General features: G+C 34.5%; 1 protein-coding gene across 1 annotated transcript; it reads right to left on the reverse strand.

Moving 5' to 3' along the window:
* Positions 1–20: 20 nt before the first annotated feature.
* LOC113078245 (G-protein-signaling modulator 2-like) lies at positions 21–22,593 on the reverse strand. The gene is made up of 14 exons (XM_026250569.1): positions 22,384–22,593; positions 11,017–11,238; positions 10,789–10,924; positions 8,039–8,169; positions 7,715–7,838; positions 6,525–6,640; positions 5,714–5,869; positions 5,526–5,634; positions 4,273–4,396; positions 3,051–3,127; positions 2,730–2,912; positions 2,453–2,612; positions 829–1,055; positions 21–758 (listed from the first exon to the last, which is right to left on the reverse strand). Exons 2-14 carry the CDS (start codon positions 11,235–11,237, stop codon positions 585–587), a joined length of 1,938 nt encoding a protein of 645 aa, XP_026106354.1. The 5' UTR covers position 11,238; positions 22,384–22,593; the 3' UTR covers positions 21–584.
* Positions 22,594–24,000: the final 1,407 nt, after the last annotated feature.

Consider the following 24,000-nt stretch of genomic DNA (forward strand, 5'->3'; position numbering starts at 1 on the left):
GTTTGTAATTGAGCAGGATCTATTAAAATGAGGCTTTATTCGTCTTATTTAAAATTAGTAATACATTCTTCACAATTTCCAGAACACAACTTTAAATTCACATAAATCCGAACTTTTGGAGACTGCTCGTTTCTGAAATCTCAGAACATTAATATAGAGCATTGCTTTGCTGGTATTAAAAGATAACATTACATACAATACAAGTCAAAGACAGAATCAAAATAGAACTGATGCTACATTTAGTGTTAAAAATATATATAAAATGGTCAAACATCCTAATCTACCGCTGATTAAGTCCATCCAGTTATCCAGGTGAATGAAATGCATTCAGTGCACTGTACTGAATCCCTGAGAAAGAGACTGCAGTCTTGGTCTTTCCTGTACAGGAATGTCTGAATCCAGTTCAGATCACTCTAGAAGGAAGCATGAAAGAACTTCATGTATCTCAAGATTCAAAGATCTTGTTAAATGAGAACAGATTTCACCTTGTAGGACCTCTTTTTCAACAAGGCATTGATTCATAAGTAAAACTTCAATGATGTTGCAAGGTCCTAAAATAGTATTCTGGCTTCATACAGAACAGGTCATTCAGGATTGGTCTGAAGTGGTCTTGTGTCTGATGACAAGATGACTCTCTGCTCATCTATCCGTTTGGCCTGGGAGCGAAGGATGAGGCTGAAGAAGTCTTCATCTGGGACTGTAGGGCCTCTGGTGGGAGGAGGTGGAGGAGCACATCTCTGATCATCCAGTCTGGATCCCTGTACAAGCCAAAAACAGCTATCAAACATACACTTTTAAAGAGAGAGACTGATAATAAACAACACTAACCTGGCTCTTAATCAGCATGTCGAAGAAGTCCTCATCTGCTGCTTTGTTATCGGCCGAGGCCATGAGTTTGCTGAGAACGTCCTGGCTGTGGCGCTGGTCCAGCCGGAGACCTGGGAGACGGTCCACACTGGCCCGCTGCTCGTCCAGCCGACGGCTCTGTGAGCTGGCCAGCAGGTCTAGGAAATGACCAGGCTGTGCCGAGGCCTCCGCTCCGGATGCGGAAATAGCTGTACAAGGTTAAAAACAGCACAATGTGGACCATTTAAACACTGTCCAAAAGCTTGGGGTAGTTAAGATTCTTTTTTATTTTATTTTACATAAATAAATACTTTTATTCAGAAAGGAAACAAGAATTGGTAAAATGGTCAAAAGCCAATAACATTGACAATTGTCAAGTAAATAACATAACCAAAAATTATATTTCAAACAAATGTTCTTTTTTAACTATTCATCAAAGGATCCTGAAAAAAAAAAGAAAATGTGCTCTGCGAAAATATTAAACAGCACAACGGTTTTCAATATTGATAATCAGAAATGTTTCTTGATGTTTTAAATGTTTTAAAATTGCTTGTTTTATTTTATTTTACGTCATGATTATTTGACTTTTATGTAAATCACTTTGAATTACCATTGTGTACGAAATGTGCTATATAAATAAACTTGCCTTGCTTTGCCTTGAGCAGCAAATCAGCAATATTAGACTGATTTCTGAAGGATCATGTGACACTGAAGTAATGACTGCAGTAATGATGCTGAAAATTCAGCTTTGATCACAGGAATAAAAGTACATTTTTCAACGTATTAATAAAAAAAAAAAAAAAAAAAACAGTAACTGTTTTTACTGTACTTTTGATCAAATAGATGCAGCCTTGGAGAGTATAAGCGACTACTTAAAAAAAAGAAAAAAAAAAAAGTTTTTTTATACCAGACTTATTTTTATTAAAACAAATGAAAAAAATTTATTAAATTCATTCAAATAAAATCACACACACACGTCTGGTTCACTATCATTGTAGGGACTGCCCATAGCTGTAATGGTACAGTACAAACTGTATTTACACCTACTCCTAAACCTACTCCTCACAGGAAACTTTCTGCTATGATTCTGCTATAAAATCTCATTCTGTATGATTTATAAGCTTTTGTACCCATGGGGGCCTTAATTTAGGTCCCCACGGTGACACAAGTCCCCATGAGTTGGAGTGCATTCAGGTTTAAGTCCCCACCAGTGTAGAAAAAACTTAACACACACACACATATGTTTGTTTGAAGACATGTTTTTCTACACTGTGTCTATTTGAAACATCAAGTATCTTATAATTGGCTGGGATTCTGTCATGCGACACAATACTCTAGTATTGTCCCTGTGTGCACTTCTATACACTGGTATAATTATTACAAACTAAAGGTGCGTTCACACTGTCACTGTCTGTTAGTCTGTTTTCTTATTAGCACAAAGTTAGATTCTGCTCACATTGTTTCACTTCTGTAAATTCAAATCAACTGCTCCTACTTTTCTGCTTTGAATCGCTGTCAGTGTGAATGCACCTTCAATGATTTTGCACCTTCATATACAAGTATAGTTTGCACAGGTCAGTGCAGTGAGGGAGGAAGGATGTCTCACATTTCTTCAAGACTACAGGTGGGGTTTCACAGGGTACGGAAGGGGCGGGAAAACGGCTTAGGCCGTCCAGTATTGAGCACCTCTGGTCATCCATGCGGTTTGCTTGAAAACGGCTCAGAAGATCAAAAAAGCTGTCGTCACCCAGAGTGTCTGGGGTGTTCTGTGGGAAAAGCCATTCAGGGAAATGAGAATATTAATAAGTAATACATATTTTATAATATTAAACGGACAACTATGCTATTTGTCATGTGTCATTTAGAAAAGATTAGTATTTGACCTGTTTGTCCAGACGGGCTGAAGGTGGGCTGCTGCTGTGGTTCTCAGCTGGTGGACTGGAGTTTGAGCCATTTATCCTGTGTTTTTTGCTCCTGAAGCGATTGATGAAGGAAAGCTTGGCTATGGATGATTTGGTTGGCGATTTGGTTTCCTGAGGAGTTGTAGTCTCCTCACAGGTCTGGCCCTGGACAGATGAAGCATTGAAAACGTTTGTTCTAGTCACTGACTTTTTTCCTGACAGAGAAAAGTATAATTATCCAAGATCTTTGGAGTGAGCATTTAGCACACTAATAAAAGCACGGCGGTGAAAGTCTTGTCTCACCGTATTTTTGTCAGAGCTGAGTTTCATGAGCTCCATGTTCTCCATGCTGAGTCTCCGGCTTCCTCTGGATCTTCCATCTACAAAACCAGAAAGAAGCAGGTACTGTGACTCTCATTCTTTAGATCAGTTGTGCTAAGAGCAGTTATTGCTTATAAGCTGATATGTCGATTACTAGTATTTTTTGCTGCCAAGCATATTAATCATGCACAAACTAATTTTGTACATTTTAAATGTATGTATTTGTTAATAAAAAAAAGATATTCAAGCCATATAACTGAATTGAAGTTTAAACAAAATGTACAGTTTTTTTTATCCAGTAGGTGGCGCTATCAGCAAACTCCTAACACCAAACTCTCAAATTAAACTTTTATGTGCCAAATATGCCAAAATACAGGAGAGCTCCATGTTTAAGGGAATGTCATTTCAATACATGTACTGCAATTGTTTGCATTACAAGTTTTTTAATCTGATTTTTGTTTTAAAATCTTATTTTTAAAATGATTTAGATCTTAAGTTTTGATTAAGATTTGTTAAGTTATTGGATGATAGTTAATATGCTTAATATTACTTCAGTATGGCTTAAATGTGATTTTGTTTTCAATTTATTCAATTTCTCAATATTAATATTAAAGTCCTATTTTTGGTCAAAAAATACTTTGTGGTTTGTACTTTTCACAACTATAATTTTATGTTTGTAAATTTTTTTTAGAGCTTTATTTTACTAACTTTACTATTTGATTATAGTTCCTATATTTATTTTCATAATTACTTACCTTTTATCTAAATTTAATTTTGTATTTTTTTTAATATTATTTATTATATTGTGGTTGTTTCTCCAGCCCTCTCTGTATTACAGAAATATAAATATATCATAAATAATAATAATAATAATAATGATGGAGTTTGTTTAACACTTTATTTTACAATGTCCTTGTTACACATTACATATAATAAAAGAAGGTAATAAGAGAAGAGTAATTAGACAAAATGACTTGCAATAACCCTATAAATAAATAAAAATAGCCCTAGTAAGCACAAGTTATTAAATAACACATTTTTCGAAGTACTTAAATATATAATTACACTGTAACAAGGACACCAAAAAAAAAAAAAAATTGTAACCAAACTTTGTGCACCTCTAAGGGTTCTTGTTCATCTTTACATTCAACAGCATCTACCATGTGTGGTTTTAAAGTCTGAGGAAAGTTGTGTGTGCTGTTACCAGTCAGACTGCTGTCTCCGGGCGGACTCTCGATGAAGGCAGAGCTGTTCTGCTTCAGACCCAGAACTAACTGAAGATCAGAGAGATTCATTCGAGCCGTCAGCTCCCCACTACGATCTCCAATCTGAGCAGCACACACACACAGGAAGGAAAAAAACATTAGAAAGCAAGCACGCAAAGCCTGTTTAAATCATATTTCCCCTCATAATCAAAAGAAAGAAATAGGAATTTTTATTTGCTTTGCTCTCACATAATTTTTATCCTCTTTCTTGCTTTTCACCTTTGTTTCCTAATCTAATCTAGTGTTCAAATAAAGGTGATTTTGTATCCTTCATGTTCCTCTGCTGTAACTAACTATGGACAAAACATCTGCTAATGATTAATGTAAATGTAAAAACATTTTCCCTAATTCTCAATACTGAAATGAAGAAAAAAAACAATGCCACATAAGCAAAAAATGATTTCAGAGGAAATTATTTAGTGGAATAACAGTGACATTATCATTCACAGGAATGTGCATTAAGAAAATAAACCTGTTTAATTTTGATGATGAATTGAATGTGTTTTAAATAATGTTTTAAGTGTGTGTTGTACAAACTAATTCATGCTGAATTAAATACAAATAAACTGTATCACTGTAATTAGAAAATCTGTCATTGGGAGCAATGGGAACTTGATTTTTAGCATTGAGAATTAGGGGTGAAAAAGATCTCAATTGTCGTAAAAAATAAGGTCATGTTCAGAGTTACTGTTGTTAACTAAAAGCCAAAAAAATACCTGAAATAAAATACTCTTTTTTTCCCCAAGTTAAATTGCTTATTATTGCAAAAAATAAAAAATAAAACTTAGAAAAAAAAACGTATATACATGCAGTTGTGGACAAAAATGTATTAATGACAAAATATTGACCACAACTGTAATAATAATGATAAACATAATACAATTTTTAATTACTAAAACTAACTAAAATTAAAATATAAAAATAAAATTTCAATTAAAATATTAACAAAAAACTATAATAGTATAGTAAAGATACTAAAATAGCACTTGTTATAACACCAAAAATGTTACTAATCCTAAAATAAGCTTCATTTTCTTCATATAAAGCATAATTTCTTATTCTTATACTTGATTTTTGGCATGATTTTTTTTTTTCTTGAGATTTTTCTTTTCTGTGAGATTCATCCTTGGGCTTTCCTGTGCAGGCAGGAAGTGGGTTGGTGTTATCTCAGTGTTCTCACTCACACACACACCTCTTTGGAGATTTCCAGATGTTTTTCAACAAAGCTCATGGCCTGCTCGTGCTTTCCCAGTGCGGTGTAGGCATTCCCTAAACTCCAGCATGCCCTCCCTTCTCCGATCCTTCACACACAGAGACAGAAACAGGGTTAGACATCAGGAAGAGCAGCAGCCCAAACAGGACGTGTTTGTGACAGTGTACCTGTCCTTGAGGTCCTGAGCTATGATGAGATGTTTGAGGTGAGAGTCTATGGCTCTCTCGTAGTCCTGCAGTAGTGTGTAGGTGTTGCCCAGACTGTAGCAGGCCTGAGCCTCCACAGCCCTGTCCCTCAGCTGCCTCGCCAACTGCAGCGTCCGCCTGCAGGAAAACACCAAAACCAGCTCATCATATCACTCCAGCTCATCTCACAGTCAAATACAGAAGTACATGTTTTTTGGACAAGTACTATGGTAAAACCCTTATTTTAAGGCATGAAATGTTGAGTCAAATTAATAAACGGATGCTTTCCCAAGGAAAAACAAAAATACTATAAACATGGCTTTTAATGGCTATGATCAATAATTTCTATATGAATGGAAATTAGATAAATAAAGGAAAGTGGAAAGTAAATGAGTTATAATTTGGAAATTAATTATGATAAAATAAAAATAATAATAATAATAAAAAAAACATCCCAGTTGTTGTTTTTTATTTCTCTTTTGCAAGGACAAAATTTTTTGCAAGGAGCAAACATTACTTATAAGGGCTATAATATAATGTCTTTAATAATATAAGTTTAATAGGAAGGTGAAAAATAAATTCAGTATCAGGTTAAAATAATTCAAATAAATAAAAATAATATAATTAATTAAAAAAATATCACTATTGTTGAATTGTTCATTTTACTTCTTTGGATATAAAGTTAAACAAATAAGATAAAAATATTCAATTGCCATTGTTGCTTTATTTGTATTCATTGCTTTGTATATTTTGTTAGAAAATTTGAAATAAAATCAAATAAAATAAAACTGACTTGTAATGTTCAACTGCAGCTTCAAACTGTCCGAGGAATATGTATGCATTTCCAAGGTTGCAATACGCTCTCCGCTCTGCAGCTCTGTCTCCAAACTCCTTCGCAATAAGGAGACGCTGTAAAAAAAAAAATGAAGAAAAAAAATTATAAACTCTGCTGATTCATGAAACAATTTGATTTGATTGTGATTTGATTGAACATTGCACAAGATTCTGCATTATTATTGTATATCCAAATGAAATGCTTTTATTTTGGGCTCTTTGACTAGCGCCTAGTGCTGAGGTGAAGTTAGGGTGTGCGTCTGAAAATCTCCCATTTGATGTGGTCGTAAAGATGTTCTGTGTCTAAATAAATGCAAAAAGAGACAGACGCAGCAGTTGTGAGTGGGGTGGCCAACCCTGGCTCTGCCCCTGCATTTATTGCGTTAAATATCTGTAATGCAATAAACTGTAAAAAAAAAAAAATAACTGCATCCATTATTTCACAAATTTTGACAGCACTAATATATATTATTGTGCACATAATAGCAGACTTTTTCTGTACAGTAATCCAACCTTTATCAGTTTATCTGTGCATTTTAATAGAAACTAGTGATGAGGGAAAAATCGATACAGCATAGTATTGCGATATTTTCCGCAACAATACTATCGAGACATGGATGCCAAGTATCAATCTTTTATTATACTATTTGGTAAAATAATAAAATATATTTTTTTACAGTCCACAAGTTGGTGGTGTTTAGTTTTTTTCTAAAATCTTTTAATGCAATCTTTTAAAGCACTGATTATCGCGCTTATTCCATGGTCATTTGCTAAGTTATGGATAAGTTAAAAGTAGCACTGCTCTTTGCAGTGCAATATTTGACAAAAGGGTAAAAATTACAGTTATTTTCATAAATTACGGAATTGTAGAATTACAGAATTAGAACATTTATTTGAATTAATTATCGATTGTTTGCAGCAATAACACTGAAGTGAGATAAACAAACTGAGAAATGCTTTTTTTAGTTGAAACAGATGTTGCCAAAGTTGAAGTTTAGGAACATAATTTGAAGTTTGAAAAAGGTCAATAATAATATGGTATTGTGACACAAGTATCGTGATAATATCGTATCATGGGGCCTCTGGCGATTCCCATCCCTGACAGAAACCACAAGTTGATTAATTTAAGAAACTCTCTGTATGAAATACCTGTTCGTGAGCCAAGACCGCATCCTGGAAGTTTCCGAGCAAATAGTGTGAGTTGCCAAGATTACCGTAGGTCCTGCCCTGAGCCGCTTTGTCCCCCAACTCTTTCACGATGGCCAGATTCGCTCTTCAAACAGAGAGGTGCACTATTAGATACAGTAGAGGTGATAACACAATAGAAGCTAAAGCATGCCTTTGGAAAACTTTCTACTGCAATCTCTGCTATGTTCTTTCAGAAATGAAATATTTTGTCTCTTGGCACATGTGTGTCGTCTACACACTGGTTTGGGTGTTTAAAAGAATGAAAACAAATGCTGGCTGGCTCACTCGTAGTACTCAGTTGCTTTCTTTAGAGCGATGTGTGCCTCCTCGGGAAAGTCTCCAGGATCCATACCGCTCCAACATATGTTCTTCCCCTTGGCGTGGTACACATTCCCATAATTATAGAGCGCTCTGGCCTGCCCCACCGCACAAACCACACACAGACACGCACACAACAGTCAGTCCACAAGACACGCTCATTACACACCTAAATAGGATTGAAGCCTTGCATTTAAACATAAATATGTTTATGGTCTGTTAAAATAGATCAAGTGGTGTTTCGGGATAACAGGGCTTCCAAAAACATCTGAGGCAAACTTGGCCATGAACTATTCAAACAGAGTTTAAAGGAATAACGTGAGAGATATAAAAAAATTAGACCATAATAATCTTAAATTTTGGTTCATGATACCAAAAAGACAATTTTATTTGAACAGTTAGTTTTATTTGTATTTGTTCAACAAACAAATATTATTTATTTACATTTCATTTAATTATTATTTACATTACTAAATAAATATTACCAATCAACAAATCCACTGACAATTTTTGCTTTTTATTAAATCTGTTTGGCTTCATTTTTTTTTTTTTAAGAGATGAGGCGTGTTTCTTTTTAGGTGAACATTTTATGTCACAATATTCTTAAAACATTTTTGTTGATCATTTATAAACATATATTAAACTAAATTATTATACCTATATATTAGGGGTGTAACGATACGCGTATTCGTATTGAACCGTTCGGTACGACGCTTTCGGTTCGGTACGCGGTACGCATTATGTATACCGAACGGTTCGTTGGAGTAATTAATTATATTTGAAAAAAAAAAAAAAAAAGAGAGAGAAAGAAATATAATGATATGCGTTCAACAAGGTAGCCCAATAACCCAAACAACGTAACAGGCAACGCCCCTGACACTCCCGAAGAAGAAAAAAACACCATCTTATATGTTTATGTTAGGCTACTCAGCAGGCGCTCGCTCACTCAGTACGCGCTGAAGGCTCGTTGCAAAATAGCCAATGCGTTTAACAGACTAGAAATGAGAAGATCCTCCAATAACCAACAGGTCTGGTGTTTGGGTGCACTTTGGATTCCCTTTAAGCTATAATGGTGATGGCAAGAGAGTGGTGGATAAAAAAACAACGGTATGTCGCATCTGCAACATGACAGGGTACACCAGCGGGAATAAAAAAAAACAAAAAAAAAAAACAGCGGGAATATCTGGGATATATGCGTCAGTACTATCTGGGAAAAGACGAAAAAAAGGAGAAACATGCACGCAGCAAACTATCCCTGCAGCATTTAGAAACTATAGCTTACAGGGAATCCAACCCAAACACCAGATCTGTTGGTTATTTTAGGATCTTATATTTCTGGTCTGTTAAAGGCATTCGACATTTTGCAACGAGCCTTCAGCGCGTGCTGAGTGAGCGAGCGCCTTAGGGGCCGTTCACATATCGTGCCTAAAAACGCATGGAAAACGCTAAGCGCGTCTTTCTCCTCTTTTCCAAAGCGCTCGGGCAGAAGCGCTCATGAGGCGTCTGTCTTTGCTAAGCAACAATGACGTGCTCTCTCCATGAGACGCGGAAATTTCAGCGAAGGATAAATGGATTTGCAGCTCTAAAAATCGCTTGCAGTAGCTCTGCTACTGAATTTATTTCAAAATTGCAATCCATATACAACTATGATCAGCTGTTCCTTCATCTTGGCTGAGCTCTCAACGTTGTTACGGGAAAGGATGAAGCTGATTGGTTGGTTCTTGTCACATGACCCGCGGTGCGCTTGCGGCATTCTGAAAAGTTGAGATGTTTTTACATTTTGCTGTATCTAAAACGTATCGAACCGAACCGAACCGAACCGTGACATCAGTGTATCGTATCGAACCGAACCGTGAATTTTGTGAACCGTTACACCCCTACTATATATATATATATATATATATATATATATATATATATATATATATATATATTATTATTATATATACATATTTAATATACATATATTAAACAAAAATTTAAAATGAATAAAAAGTCATATTATTTACAATTCTATTAGTATTTATTTAATTGAACATTCAGTTTTATTTGATCAATAAATAAATCATTGTTTTATTTTACTTTTTTTAAAGTCTTTAATTTACTTTTTTTGTATTATCAAAAATACTGTAAATACATACCCTTTTAATTATTTCTATAAACAGCTTATTTTATCAGTTTATCAATAAATAAATTAGTATTTCTTACATCAATCAATAAATAAAATCAGTCCATAATTGTATCTAAAGTGCCTTTTTATTATATCTCCTCATCGTATATATATATATATATATATATATATATTTTTTTTTTTTTTTTATTATTATTAATGAGTCTTGTTTTTTGGTTTCGTTTTACTTTAACTTTTTCTTTGGTTCTGCATTCATATTGTGACCAGGAGCTGTCAAGCTCCAAAAAAAGGACAAAAAAGTGCCATAAAAATAGTCAATGCCATTCAATATGTGATGTTTCCAGTCTGATGACGCCATACAATAGCTGTCAGACCTTATTCACACGTACACATCGCACATATGTACAATGTGCCTTGACACGCCGGGTTTGACATCAGTAAAGAATGCCATTGGTTAGTGAGAATCATACTGTAGTTTCTTTAAAATATCTTATTCTGCATTACAGATGATAAATGATGACCAAAACGTCATTTCGGGGTTCAGCTATTGCATTAAAAGGCCCCTTGGTTGTGTTAAAAACCTCACTTTATCATGGAGCATCCTGGAAATGTCCAAGTGTCTTTGGCAACAAACTGCTGCTTCATCATAGCGACCCAAAACCTTCAATGTGTTTCCAAGGTTACCACTGGCTTTAGCTTCTCCCAGCTGATCTCCGATAGATCTGAAAGAGTCAGAAAAACAAGACATGCGATTTTAGATAAGGACATTATCCTACTAGCTTCGAAACCGTGGCGTAAGCGTCCAGATTCAGACCTGGTGAGCGTGAGGTCATGCCGATGGTATTCCAGCGCCTTGTTGTAGTCGTGCAGGTGGAAGCAGGCATTGCCCAGCTGACTGTAGATAGCGCTCAAAATCTGCAGGTCTTCAGTGCCCACCTGGATGGCAGATTCTAAGAAGGAGACACCAGCACGGTAATCTCCCACTTTACACAGACGCTCACCTTCCAGAGCCAGTTCCAGACATGAGGCTTCCATCCTGGAAAAAATGATAGAAATTATATATATATATATATATATATATATATATATATATATATATATATACAGTAAAGACCAAAAGTTTGGAAACATTAATATTTTTAATGTTTTTGAAAGAAGTTTCTTCTGCTCATCAAGGCTGCATTTATTTGATCAAAAATACAGAAAAAACAGTAATATTGTGAAATATTATTACAACTTAAAATAATAGTTTTCTATTTGAATATGCTTTAAAAAAATAATTTATTCCTGTGATGCAAAGCTGAATTTTCAGCATAATTACTCCAGCCTTCAGTGTCACATGTAACATCCACATGATCATTTAGAAATCATTCTAATATTCTGATTTATTATGAGTGTTGGAAACAGTTCTGCTGTCTAATATATTTGATCAATAAAAGGTTAAAAAGAACTGCATTTTTTCAAAATGTAAGAAAAAAATTATAATAATATATTTTCTTTACTATCACTTTTTAACCATTTAACACATCCTTGCTGAAATTATTGATTTTATTTAAAAAAAAAAGAAAGAAAAAAAAATACTGACCCCAAATTACTGACCAGTAGTGTATATTGTTATTAGAAAATATTTATATTTTAAAAACATAGCTTCTTTTTTTATTTATATATATACTTTTTATTCATCAAAGTATCCTAAAAAAGTATCACGTTCTGAAAAAAACTTTGATAATGAATCATCACATTAGAATGATTTCTAATGGATCTTGTGATAATGATCCTAAAAATTCAGCTTTGCATCACAGAAATAAATTATAATTTAAAGTATAATAAATGTAGAAACAATTATTTTAAATTGTAATAATATATCACAATATTACAGATTTTTTCTGTATTTTTGATAAAATAAATGGAGGCTTGATGAGCAGAAGAAACTTCTTTCAAAAACATTAACAATAGTAATGTTTCAAAACTTTTGGTCTTATTATGTCTCGTATGTTTTTGTTCTCACTTTTCATCAATTTGATGATGCATCCTTGCAGAACAAAAATATTAATTTCTACTTCCAACACCCTGTCAACACCTTAGCAACCACATAGCAATACCCTAGCAACCACACGTGTCAACTGTGTGCATGAAAAATCACAAACCAAAACAAACCTCACCTTTTCTCCTTTTTCTTTTTGAAACATTCTGTGCACCGTCTAAACATCTCAATCTTCTGCATGACTTTCTCTCCTCTGGTGTGATAGACACGTTTAATTCTCCATGGGGTGCAGCATGAGACCCACGACTTCAACCCTCTCAGACACATCCTGAAACAGTTTGACCTCTTCCAAAAGACACTGAATTCCAGGATAACCCCCTCTGTGAGACCTTTCCCAAACCCTCTACTCCAGTGAGAAGCCTCTGCACAACCAAACTGGGCTTTAGCTTGTAAAATGTTTTGTTGTTGACCCGTGGTAACAGGTTACACTGGGTCTTGCACACATGAACGGAGGGTCAGCGCAGTAAGCCTGCTGATAACAGATGCAACAGTGTGACATGCCAGTGTTATCTACGGACACCCGATGGCAAACGTCAATTCCAATTAAGAGTGAGATGACACATGGAGATTATCACGCGTAAAAGAGGAACCAGAGTAACTCTAATGTGCTTCCAACAGCTTCTAAACCCGCTATTCCAGTCGGATGGGTCAACCTTAGAAAAAAAAAAAAATGCCATGCAGCTTCTGATTTTTTTCCTCTTACACTCTTAAAAATAAAGGTTCTTTATAGTCATAGATGGTTCCATGGTTCCAAAAGGTTCTTTATAATGTAAAAAAGGATTCTTTAGATTTTTTAAAAGTTCTTCACATATTAAAAAGAAGAAAAGAAAATGGCTCTTTTCAAAACTGTTCACCGAAAGATTCTTTGGGGAACCAAAAATTGTTGTTCTATGTGGACTTTTGGAACCTTTATTTTTAAGAGTTAAGTTTTTAAATGTATTATACTTTAAATTATCATTTATTTCTGTGATGCAAAGCAGAATTTTTAGGATCATTATCACATGATCCTTTAGAAATCATTCTAATATGATGATTCATTATCAAAGTTGGAAACAATTCTGCTGCTTAATATTTTTTCAGAACATGTGATACTTTTTTTAGGATACTTTGATGAATACAAAGTAAAAAAAAAAAAAAAAAAAAGAAGCTATGTTTTTAAAATATAAATATTTTGTAATAACAATATACACTACTGGTCAGTAATTTGGGGTCAGTAATTTTTATTTCTTTTTTATATATATAAAATCAATACTTTTATTCAGCAAGGATGTGTTAAATTGATAAAAAAGTGATAGTAAAGAAAATATATTATTAGAGTATATATTATTAGAATTTTTGTTGTTGTTATTTTTAATAAATGCAGTTCTTTTTAACCTTTTATTCATCAAATATATTAGACAGCAGAACTGTTTCCAACACTCATAATAATAGTAATGATGCTGAAAATTCAGCTTTGCATCACAGGAATAAATTATTTTTAAAGTATATTCAAATAGAAAACTTTTAAAGTTGTAATAATATTTCACAATATTACTGTTTTTTTCTGTATTTTTGATCAAATAAATGCAGGCTTGATAAACAGAAGAAACTTCTTTCAAAAACATTAAAAACAGTAATGTTTCCAAACTTTTGGTCTGTACTGTGTGTGTGTATATATATATATATATATATATATATATATTTTTTTTTTTTTTATCTAACTGCCCACAAACAATTTGTAACTTTTTTTTTAGGAACCCGGGAAGTAAGCACCTAAACACCTTGGCACCATTAAGAACACCTTAGAATCCACAATTAGCAAGAGAAAGACAAGGTAAGAAGGCTTTAGAGCTGTGGAGGAATAAAGCAATCCAAGAAAACCTGCCAGAATTGATTAATCTGCTGAAGTAGAGTAAGAACGAATCGACTCCAGCCAGAGAAACTGTCAGGTTATCAAGGCCACGCTGGGAAAATCCATTAAACCAAGTTAAACCCTGCGCTTTGCCCAGAGTGCCCTCAGAAGAAGGCTGGCAGCGTTCACATGTTCTCATTTCTTTATCCTCAGTGAGGTGGGACGAGCGCCGAGCGGCTGACATGATTTCTCCACTGACCGATGGAAATGACTAATTCACACCAACTCATACTACGCATGATGTCATGAACTTCACTGATACTGAATGAAACACCAGGCACATGTTGCTCATTATTTCTGTTCATTTCTAAAACTCCAACTGTAAAATTAAACTTCCGTCATTAGTTATTCACCCTCATGTCTTTCCATGAGATCTGTAGAACTCAAAATGAGAAAATCTTGCACAATCTCGTTTCCATCTAAATAAAATAAGTTCTGACCAAAAAGGAACAACAACAAAGTTTTATAAAAGAAGCCCATTCGAACCAGAAGCTTCTGAATCCAAACAAAAGCACTGTGTGAGATACAAGTTGTAAATTAAGCTGCTTTCAGTGTTGTTGTTATTATTGATTAAAACTGTTAAACATTTTTGTCAATAATTAAAATAAAAACGAAACAAAATAAAATAAAATATAATTACATGAAAAAACTTAAAGAAAACTAGAAAAGCTGCCTCGAAAAGTTGTAAGACTTAAGTCAAACTAAAATAAAGTTAGGCTAAATGTAAAAAATTTGACAAAAAGTGACAGAGGGCTTCACAATTAATACAATTTCTAATCGTGATTACAATTATGGATGCCACAATTATATAATCATTCAAAGTCTTAAGGGTTATCTTAAGGGTTTTTCCATTGTTTTAGAATAACATTATAATACCATTCATATTATAATACCAAAATTACGACATGCAGTTGCATCAAACAATGGTATAAGCATCATTCACTGTAAACTGGGATAATCATAATTAATAATCGCATTTACAATTTCAGTGGAATAATCGACAATTATGATTATGATCAGGCAGTCCTACACATAATATTACTAAAACTTAAATTAACATTTAAATAAACAAATAAATGCTAATTTAAAATATTAACATACATTATAATAGAATAGAATATTAATAAGTGAAAATAAAACATCATAAGTGCTGTAAAAGTGACGTTACTGTTTACTAAAACTAGAACTTACATTTTCTGTGATTAAAAAAGAGATTAAATAAAATATAGTTAAATGAAAAACTTACTTAAAAAAAACATTCTTAAAAAACATGAAGTGTGTACTACAATTACTAAACCAGAAATAAAAAAAAATTAATGAATAAAAAAGACAAAAGCACTAAAACTTACACTAAATGACTAAAACTTAAAACAGCTTAAACATCTTTTAAAACATTTTTGTTTTTGTTTTTTACAAAAGAAATGTTTGGCATTATATGAAGATGAGCAAATTTAGATAATCCATCTCATCCAAACATCAGGGCCTTGTTGGAGCCATGGCCTAGTGGTTTGTGCATGTGCTCCGAAACATGCTGAATTCAAACCCGTTCTCCAAAAGTTGCACGTGTGGAAAGAAACTTATCCACTTGACTCATCTTTCAGGTCCAGTGTGAAATGCTCCTCCACTATTTGTGGATGTGCGACAGCAAGACAAGAAACAAAACTGCGCCTCTGTTTTAATTTTTAAACACACCTATTAAAAATTCACACACAGGAGATCTCTGGACCAAACTGAAACCTCATTCACTCGCCTCCATCCACCACATGCTGTATTACATTTCAAAACCATTCATCTGATGGAAAAACGAGAGCACATCAGTGGATCTGGATCGTATGCTAAAGAATGACAAACACTTGTGCTAAACGGCTTATTTGAAGTAAAAATAGAGATGCGCTGTAAAACTAGCTAATATATGACAAGACAGATCTGTTCTCCTACCTGGAACGAACATGAAACGCTTGATCCTCATCCTTTGAGATCACATCCATTTAAGTTCATAGTAAAAGTCCAAGTGTAAAACAAAACCCCACAGCAGAGACACAAGAGACTTGGAAAAACATCAAACATCACGTCATCACAACTCTAAAATAAAGAACAAACATAAAGACGGAGCGAAGATGTTCATGTTTTCACCATATCTCAACCAATCCTCCATCTGACTGCTGAGTGTCACTAAAGAAAGAGTCTAAGAAACATGAGCCCCCCAACCACAACCACAACCACACACACACACACACACACACACACACTGATGTGCAAGTGATTTCATTACGAAAAAAAGTCAGTGACTGATTAATCCACCCTACAAAGTACAAGCTAATTCTGACTTGGTATGTACTGTATCATGTTGCATCTCATGTGGAAGAGTGAACATGAGGAAGTCTCTTGACTTCCTCATGAGCAACCATCTGATCATCAAAAGACATTTTCTTTCTGGATGGAAAGATGTTGCATTACATTGTCTCTTTGACATGACCCGGACAAGTGTCAGATGAACCAGTACATGAGAAAAACAAAGAGTTTAAAATCTTGACGAATGTTTTCATCTGAAAGGACAGTGACACATTAGATACCATTTCCTCACCCTTACATCATTTCAGACCCACCCATATGAGTTGATTTCTTCCAAGAAACTCAAGCGCAGACATTTTCAAAAATGTGGCCACGACCTGTCCAGCTACAAAGCTGACAGACAAGCATCATAAAAAAGTCCATATGACTCACATACTATTATTTTGAAGTCATATGATAGCTTTATGTGAGGGAAGAGCCAAGGATTCAATGCCACTTGGGAAACGCTGATGTCAAACCCAGTGTGATGCTTCTTCATGCAATGTCTGAATATATGCATTTGTGCAAACAAGATGTGCGATTTTGCAATATTTTTGAGAAAATAATAAATAAAAAAAATTGACAATTTACATCTTTACAGTATTTCCTTTTGCATTCCACGGATGCAACCATGTCATTGTTAATTAAAACTAAAATGATCTAATAAATAATAGTTAGTTGTTCATAATAAAACGAATAATAATAATAATAATAATAATAATAATAATAACAACCATTTTCTTTTTTGTTAAATAAAATAAAGTTTAAATAAAATACATATTTATTTTTTGTATATTAATATAAAATAAAATGGATTAAAATCCTAAACATAAAGAAACATAAATAATTGCCTTAATTATTTATGTTTTTCAAATAAATTTAAGTTGAAGAACTAAAATGACTAATAAATAAATCTAAGTAGAGAAATGTAAATTTAAAACAAAATAAAATAACATTGTCAAAAATATAACAAGATTACTAAAACTTTAAAAAATAAAAAATAAAAATATAAAAACAAAAGCTAATAAACACTGATAGTATATAACAACAATACTAATACAACACTGCACAGAAGAAAGTCCTAAGTTTGGGAAAACAAGATGGTGAGTGACAAACCTTTTATCTTTGAATTAACTTTATCCTGATCAAAAACTGAACAGGCAGTGGGAAAATATGGTAGAAATCATATTTGTTTGTACTTCAGGAATTCCTTGTATTGAGCAGAAATCTTAAAGGTGCCATCTGTAATGTTTGGCAAAAAAAATCAAGTCATACTCCACATTCCATACCAGATGGGGGCAGTATGCCTCAAAGTGAATTGGTCTACTCTAGAGTAACAAACGAGAAACGGCATAGTCTCTATGCTCCGCCCCTACTTTCACAACAACACTACAGCCATAGCCGAAGCCTAACTGTGCGTACACACCGCCGGCGTCTAGAGCGTCAAAAATCGTTCTTGCCGCTCTGCTCACAACGCTGCAGAAAGATTTGTGAGCGCTCAGACGCTCTAACGTAGATTGAATGCTTATTTTGTATTTAAAGCGGCCGCAAAGCAAACAAGCTTGTTGATCTCGTGCAGACTAACCACAAGGAGTTATAACCTCATTAAATATTGTTGTGGACGAAATATTAGGATCCTTTACTTAAAATGAACAATCTCAGACACCTTGGTCCACGTATCACTTTTAATTTATTTTTTATGTCCCTGTAGGCAAACAGGGACACATCATAGATTAATACAAACGCTAAACAGCAATAATCAACCTGTCCTTTATTCTGCTTGAGAACTAATGTGCCAACTCTCAAGCATTCACCGTGAGACACACGCAATTGACTCTTTTCACACGCTTTCACGCCACACATCAATTTTTTCACGCACAGAAAAACCATGAAGCAAAGAGGACACGGAGACCAACAGACTAGACAGAGCAGGTTAGTTATGATATAATAATAGGGCTGTGCAAAAAATCGAATGCGATTTTCATGCACCTCTCATCAGTAAAGACGTTCCTGTAATTAGAAGTATAACTTATCTCCAGCATGTTTATTCAGATCAGGGTTGCCAGGTTGCACAACAAATCCTGCCCAGTTGCTTCTTAAAACTAGTCCAAAACTAGCCCAATCGCGTTTCCGGGAGGTTCCCCGATAAAAATTGCTTCCTGGGGTTAAAATATACATTTTTGGGAAGGGTTTCCCTGGTAAAATTAGCATTTTAGGGGCTAAATATCACGTTATTGGTATTGTGTTTGCTTCAAACCGCGGACATGAAAAACAACCGCATACTTGGCAACACTGGTTCAGGTGGAGCGGCAGTTACTACACAGAGCCGTAGTCTACCGACAACTAACACAAAATCGCTTTCAAAATCGACAAAGAATCGCCTGCGATTTTAACATCGATTTTGTGTAGATTGTCAGTGAATTACGGCTCTGTGTAGTAAATGCCAACCAGTGTTGCCAAGTCTGTGGTGGTTGTTTTTCATGTCTGCGGGTCGCAGCGACCCCAATACAAATAACGTGAACTTTAGTCCCTAAAATGCGAATTATACCAAGGCAACCCTGCTAAAAAACGTATATTTTAACCCCGGGAAGCAATGTTTTATCGGGGAACCTCCCGGAAACGCGATTGGGCTAGTTTTGAGAAGCAACTGGGCAGGATTTGTTGTGAAAACCTGGCAGCCCTGATCTGAACACACGTGCTGGAGATATAGACGGTTTCAACGGCATCAACATAAACAAACGTTAATGCGAGTGAGCGCTTTTGTGGACCTAACTTTACTTCCGGTAGACTCCAAATAGAATCAATAACAACAGCCAAGTCCCTCTAGAGTAGATATATTTTGATAACAAACAAAATGTGTTTTCTGTGTGGATCAGGCGGACTTAATGAAAATGCTAATTCATTATTTGCCAGCAGGAGATGCTTTAAAGCATAGACATAAAGCGCAAGAAATAGAGGTTTCCCCAGTAACAGCTGTAAACAAAACAGAGCTGGTACACTCACACGCTGCTTTATCACGCATATAACATGCAAGCCTTCCTTCAGAGATACAGCGATATAAAAACACCTGTGCCTCGTTTTGATATTTAAACATAAATGTAAGGAATTATTATTATTAAACGTGCAGTACGTTACGTAACGTTACGTTACTCATGTTTATTTAACAAAGCCTTTTTGAAAATCGATCAGTTTTAAAATTGTGGCGAGTCTCCAAAAATAAATAAATGTATGGGAAACACATCCCGCAGCACAACCACCTGAGCCCAACTTCAGTCTACTCATCACCTTGGCTTTAACTGCGTTTGTAGATGGCACCGCAGCCAGACCGATATACACAACACAGACCGGAAGTTAACTTAGGTCCAGGCGCGTGCGCCCGATGAAACCGTCTATACTTCTAATTACAGGAGCGTCTTTACTGATGAGATGTACATGAGTAAAGACATGCACAGCCCTATATAATAAAATGGGTAACGTTAAGTTATAGCTAGCTAAATATCAAACGTAGCTACGGTTAGCCAACGCTAACATTAGCACGTTTATCGAACAGCCTTCGATACATTTCTATGTTATAACTTCCCGAAAACAAATACACAAACATATAAAACAAACTTCTAGCGAAATACTAACAGCATCTAACTTACCAATCCAAAAGAAATGTTGCAAGATCGGAGTCGAACCTCATTTCTTTCAGGTCCATCAGTTGTCTCCAGTGATTAAAAGCAGTGCCGATGTTTACTCTTGATTTGTGTTTCCGAGCGCGGTTGTTTCCCTGTAGCGGGTGACGCTCTCTTCCCATGAACTGAAATGAACTAGTGGGCTGTACTTTCCACATGATTGACATCAGGTTCAAGTACACGCCCACAAGCCGTGTGAGTTATTCGTGTATTGTAGGTTGGCTGGTGATTATGTTGCCCGCATACCGCCTCCCATGGCCGAAACTGGTATTACGACACCTGTCGGGCCGGGGCTAGTAATGCTAATGCTAATTAAGGTTGATATCTCTGCAGCACTATAACTTGACATTTTTTTAATGACATCATAGCCCTTATTTCTTCTCATTCTTTTGATTCGTGTAGGTCATGTTATGGATATTTTTACCTCAATGGCACCTTTAAAGCATTGTTCACGTTCAAAACTGGATCAACCAACCAACAATCTGAATATTCATCTCTGCAATGCCAAACACAGTCCTTTCCTGGCAAAGCCCAGGCCATGTCCAACCATATATTTACTCAAGCATGTGATAAAAGACACACTCTATGAATTTTCATTTTTGTTTGACATATCAACTTCCTATCTAGCGTAATTTCACTAAACAAGCATGTCAGGATCATTTATCCTCTCAAACACTGGTCCAAAATGACATAACGAAACAACTACATCATCATTTCAGCTCTTCTTCATGCAAACAGTTCCAGAACCATTGATCCACTTATTCAAAGGGTTCTAGAAAGGTGATAATAATAGCTTTGTGAGCAATGAATGAGCAGATTAGTCAGTCTACAACAGAATAAAACACAAAGGTACAGCCTGTGCACTGTAAACGCCTGTGATTCATGAAAAGATTCAAGCACACAAACACAATGAGCTGCTGTGTCCATTCTCATAAAGTCCCACAGGAGGCCTTCGAAAGCAGCGAACTTTGGGGAACTACTTACAGTGAGACAACAACCTTTCGTGAGAATCTTAAATACTGTACCATAATAATAATTCCCCCCAAAATCAAAATCACTAAGTGCAAATAGCCCGCCTTGTTGGCTGAGGCGGTTTACACTAACTCCACTCCAGTGGTGCAAATGGTAACATGTGTAACGTAACATGTGTAACATGTTCATTTTGACGCAATCGACCTGGGTTCGAATCAGCCTTTTGTCTTACTTTTTTTCCCCTTTTCAAATTTCAAATCACATCAGAAGACATTTATTTTCAATGAAAATGAATCAAAGAGTTAAAAATGAAGTATATGGTAGGGTTAGGGTTGGTTTGGGAAGACTTTATTGTCCCAACAAGGTGGCATCCCTTTATTAATTTGTATTGAAATTAAAATTTACACTCAATGAATGAGTTAATAGTGCATACTGTTTTACAATGTACTACAATACCAAGGTGCAGATAATTGCTACTATTTGCAATAAGTAGTAAAATTTTTACAGTGTAAATACAATTTAGAGTAAATAGCATCTAATTGCTATTTACACAGTGCAAATAGCCACTGCCAAAAAAAAAGATACATTTAACATAAAAATGTAGCCTACAATTTCATATTTGTACTTATTCTCAAAATATTTTAATGAAAATCGATGTTTTACTTTTGCAATTCTTATAATTCTCAGTCTTGACAATAAAAAATAATAAAATAAAATAAAAAAAAACTGTCCCATAAAATACAGATCAAATTAAATTCTGTATTGTACTACATTGAAGTTATAAATACATTAATATTAAGTTAAATAATAGATCATTATTTTAAGTGCACTACACTAACAGATATGATTTTTATTTATTTTTGCTTGATAATTTGTGACAATTTGTTAAATAATGCCACAAAGCAGCTTTTTACTTTATGTCAAATGTAAACAAAAAATATTTATTTTTATTTTTATAAATATAACATAGTGGTGGACAAATTAACAGTGACGTTACGTTTTGACAGAACTGATTGTGGTCACCGTCACTACTACTATCCATCCCATGACCAGCATACACTGAAGTGTCTTTGAAATAAACTTTAAAGATCACTTTGACTAGTTAGAAGCCTTTTTCACGAAATCATCATATAAGTTAAAAAAAGAAATGCAATAACTTTCTCAAAAAATACAAGGAAGTACTTAACTTATGCGACACATACAGAATATGAGAAGCTGTTTAGATTTAGAAAATAAAAAAATCAAGAAACGAAATCAAGCTCTTACCTCACTTTAAATTTAGTACAGCTTTAAAGTGTGTAAGCGCGCTACATGTCCTGTGGTGGGAGAGTTTCTCGTTTTTTGAAGAAGCATCGGTAAAGTCTCTTTCTCTTACTCCGCCATGTTTTCTCAAGACACTTCCCTTTAACTTTTTTCGGAAAAAGGAAAGCGTCTTTTACTTTGGCACGCCAGTCATTACACAGGAGTTTGTAAACGCCACGCCTCACCATCAGAATGCTTCAGTGCTGAAGTAATGCTCGCGAACAAATCGTTCTACTGAACCGACTCTTCTGAATGATTCACCAAGTGATTCCCAAATCGCTGTAAAAACTGAAGAGGAAGCAATATTGTGGAAATATTACTTATTATTAGGGATATTATTTTTTAACAAACTAATGCTGAGCCGATTGATTCAAATGTTATGGCCGAAACAATTCACAAAGTATTTCTACCTGACTTTTTCTAAGTATTACCTGACTGTAGAAATAAAACTTTAGCAATGAAGGTAGAAATATTGTTAAAGGTGAACAGGCTATAAACTAATCTAAAAAAACATTTTAACAATAAAAATAAGGAGGAAGGAGGAAACATGACTTTATTCTCATTAAAATAAGTATGATGAGTAAATACAGTAGTAGTGTTATGTATCGAGCAGCAGAGGTCAGTGTTTATTACAGACAGACTAATCTTTAATAGATTTCTGAAGCCTGGACATTTGGCAATTCTGTACATTTTTCCTGCTATAAAAAATTATAATTATATTTTAGACATTAAAGTAGATATATCAACATTCAACCAAAATCAGAAAAAAACATTGAGCAAACTGCGCCAGCTTGCTTATGGACATACACATGCACATGACAACATCAGCTTAACTGCACTATTAAAGGGAAGAAAATAGACAAAAAATCATAATAAAATAAATAAATACATCCATTACACGGATAGAGCATTTATAAAATTGGTAATATTTCCATCTCTGTAAAGCACTCTGATGATTTAATGCATTTATACACTTAAGGACATTCCAAGAGCATGTGAAAACAGACAGATAAACAAATAATGTATTACAGCTGAAAAAAATATACAGTATAATACAATATTTATATCAAAAATAAGTTTACAATGCTTTTACTAGCTGTTTATAGGCAACAAAATATAAATGCACATTTGGTGAGAATAAATAATCAAAATAATATCTTAACAGCTAGGCCTACTAGTTTGTCAAGCAGCATAACGTAATGTTTGAAGTAGGCCTACAGCTAAAATAACTGGAAGTGAATGGCACCAGAAGCCTCACACATTCAAGTTACGAATGCTATGTTAAAATTAAAATTAAATACATCAATCATTTTTTTTAAGTGACCAAGAAAGAATCGACCAGCAGAAATGAGATACCAGGGCTAGATGTCAAACTTTCAGCTTCGAGCGGGGGTTTAGTTTGAAAGTCACTTTCTTTATACATTACTTTCAGTCTTTGCTACAAAGATGCTTTTGAACATTTATACTGTTATTGCAGGAAAAAATGATGTAGGAACAAATGATGAGCAAACTGCAGGGCATGTTATCACACTATGGGATTGTGGTATCATTTATTTTTATTTTTTCAGTAAACTTACGATT

This window comes from Carassius auratus, unplaced genomic scaffold (assembly GCF_003368295.1).
Source record: "Carassius auratus strain Wakin unplaced genomic scaffold, ASM336829v1 scaf_tig00024851, whole genome shotgun sequence".
Classification (NCBI taxonomy): Eukaryota; Metazoa; Chordata; class Actinopteri; order Cypriniformes; family Cyprinidae; genus Carassius; species Carassius auratus.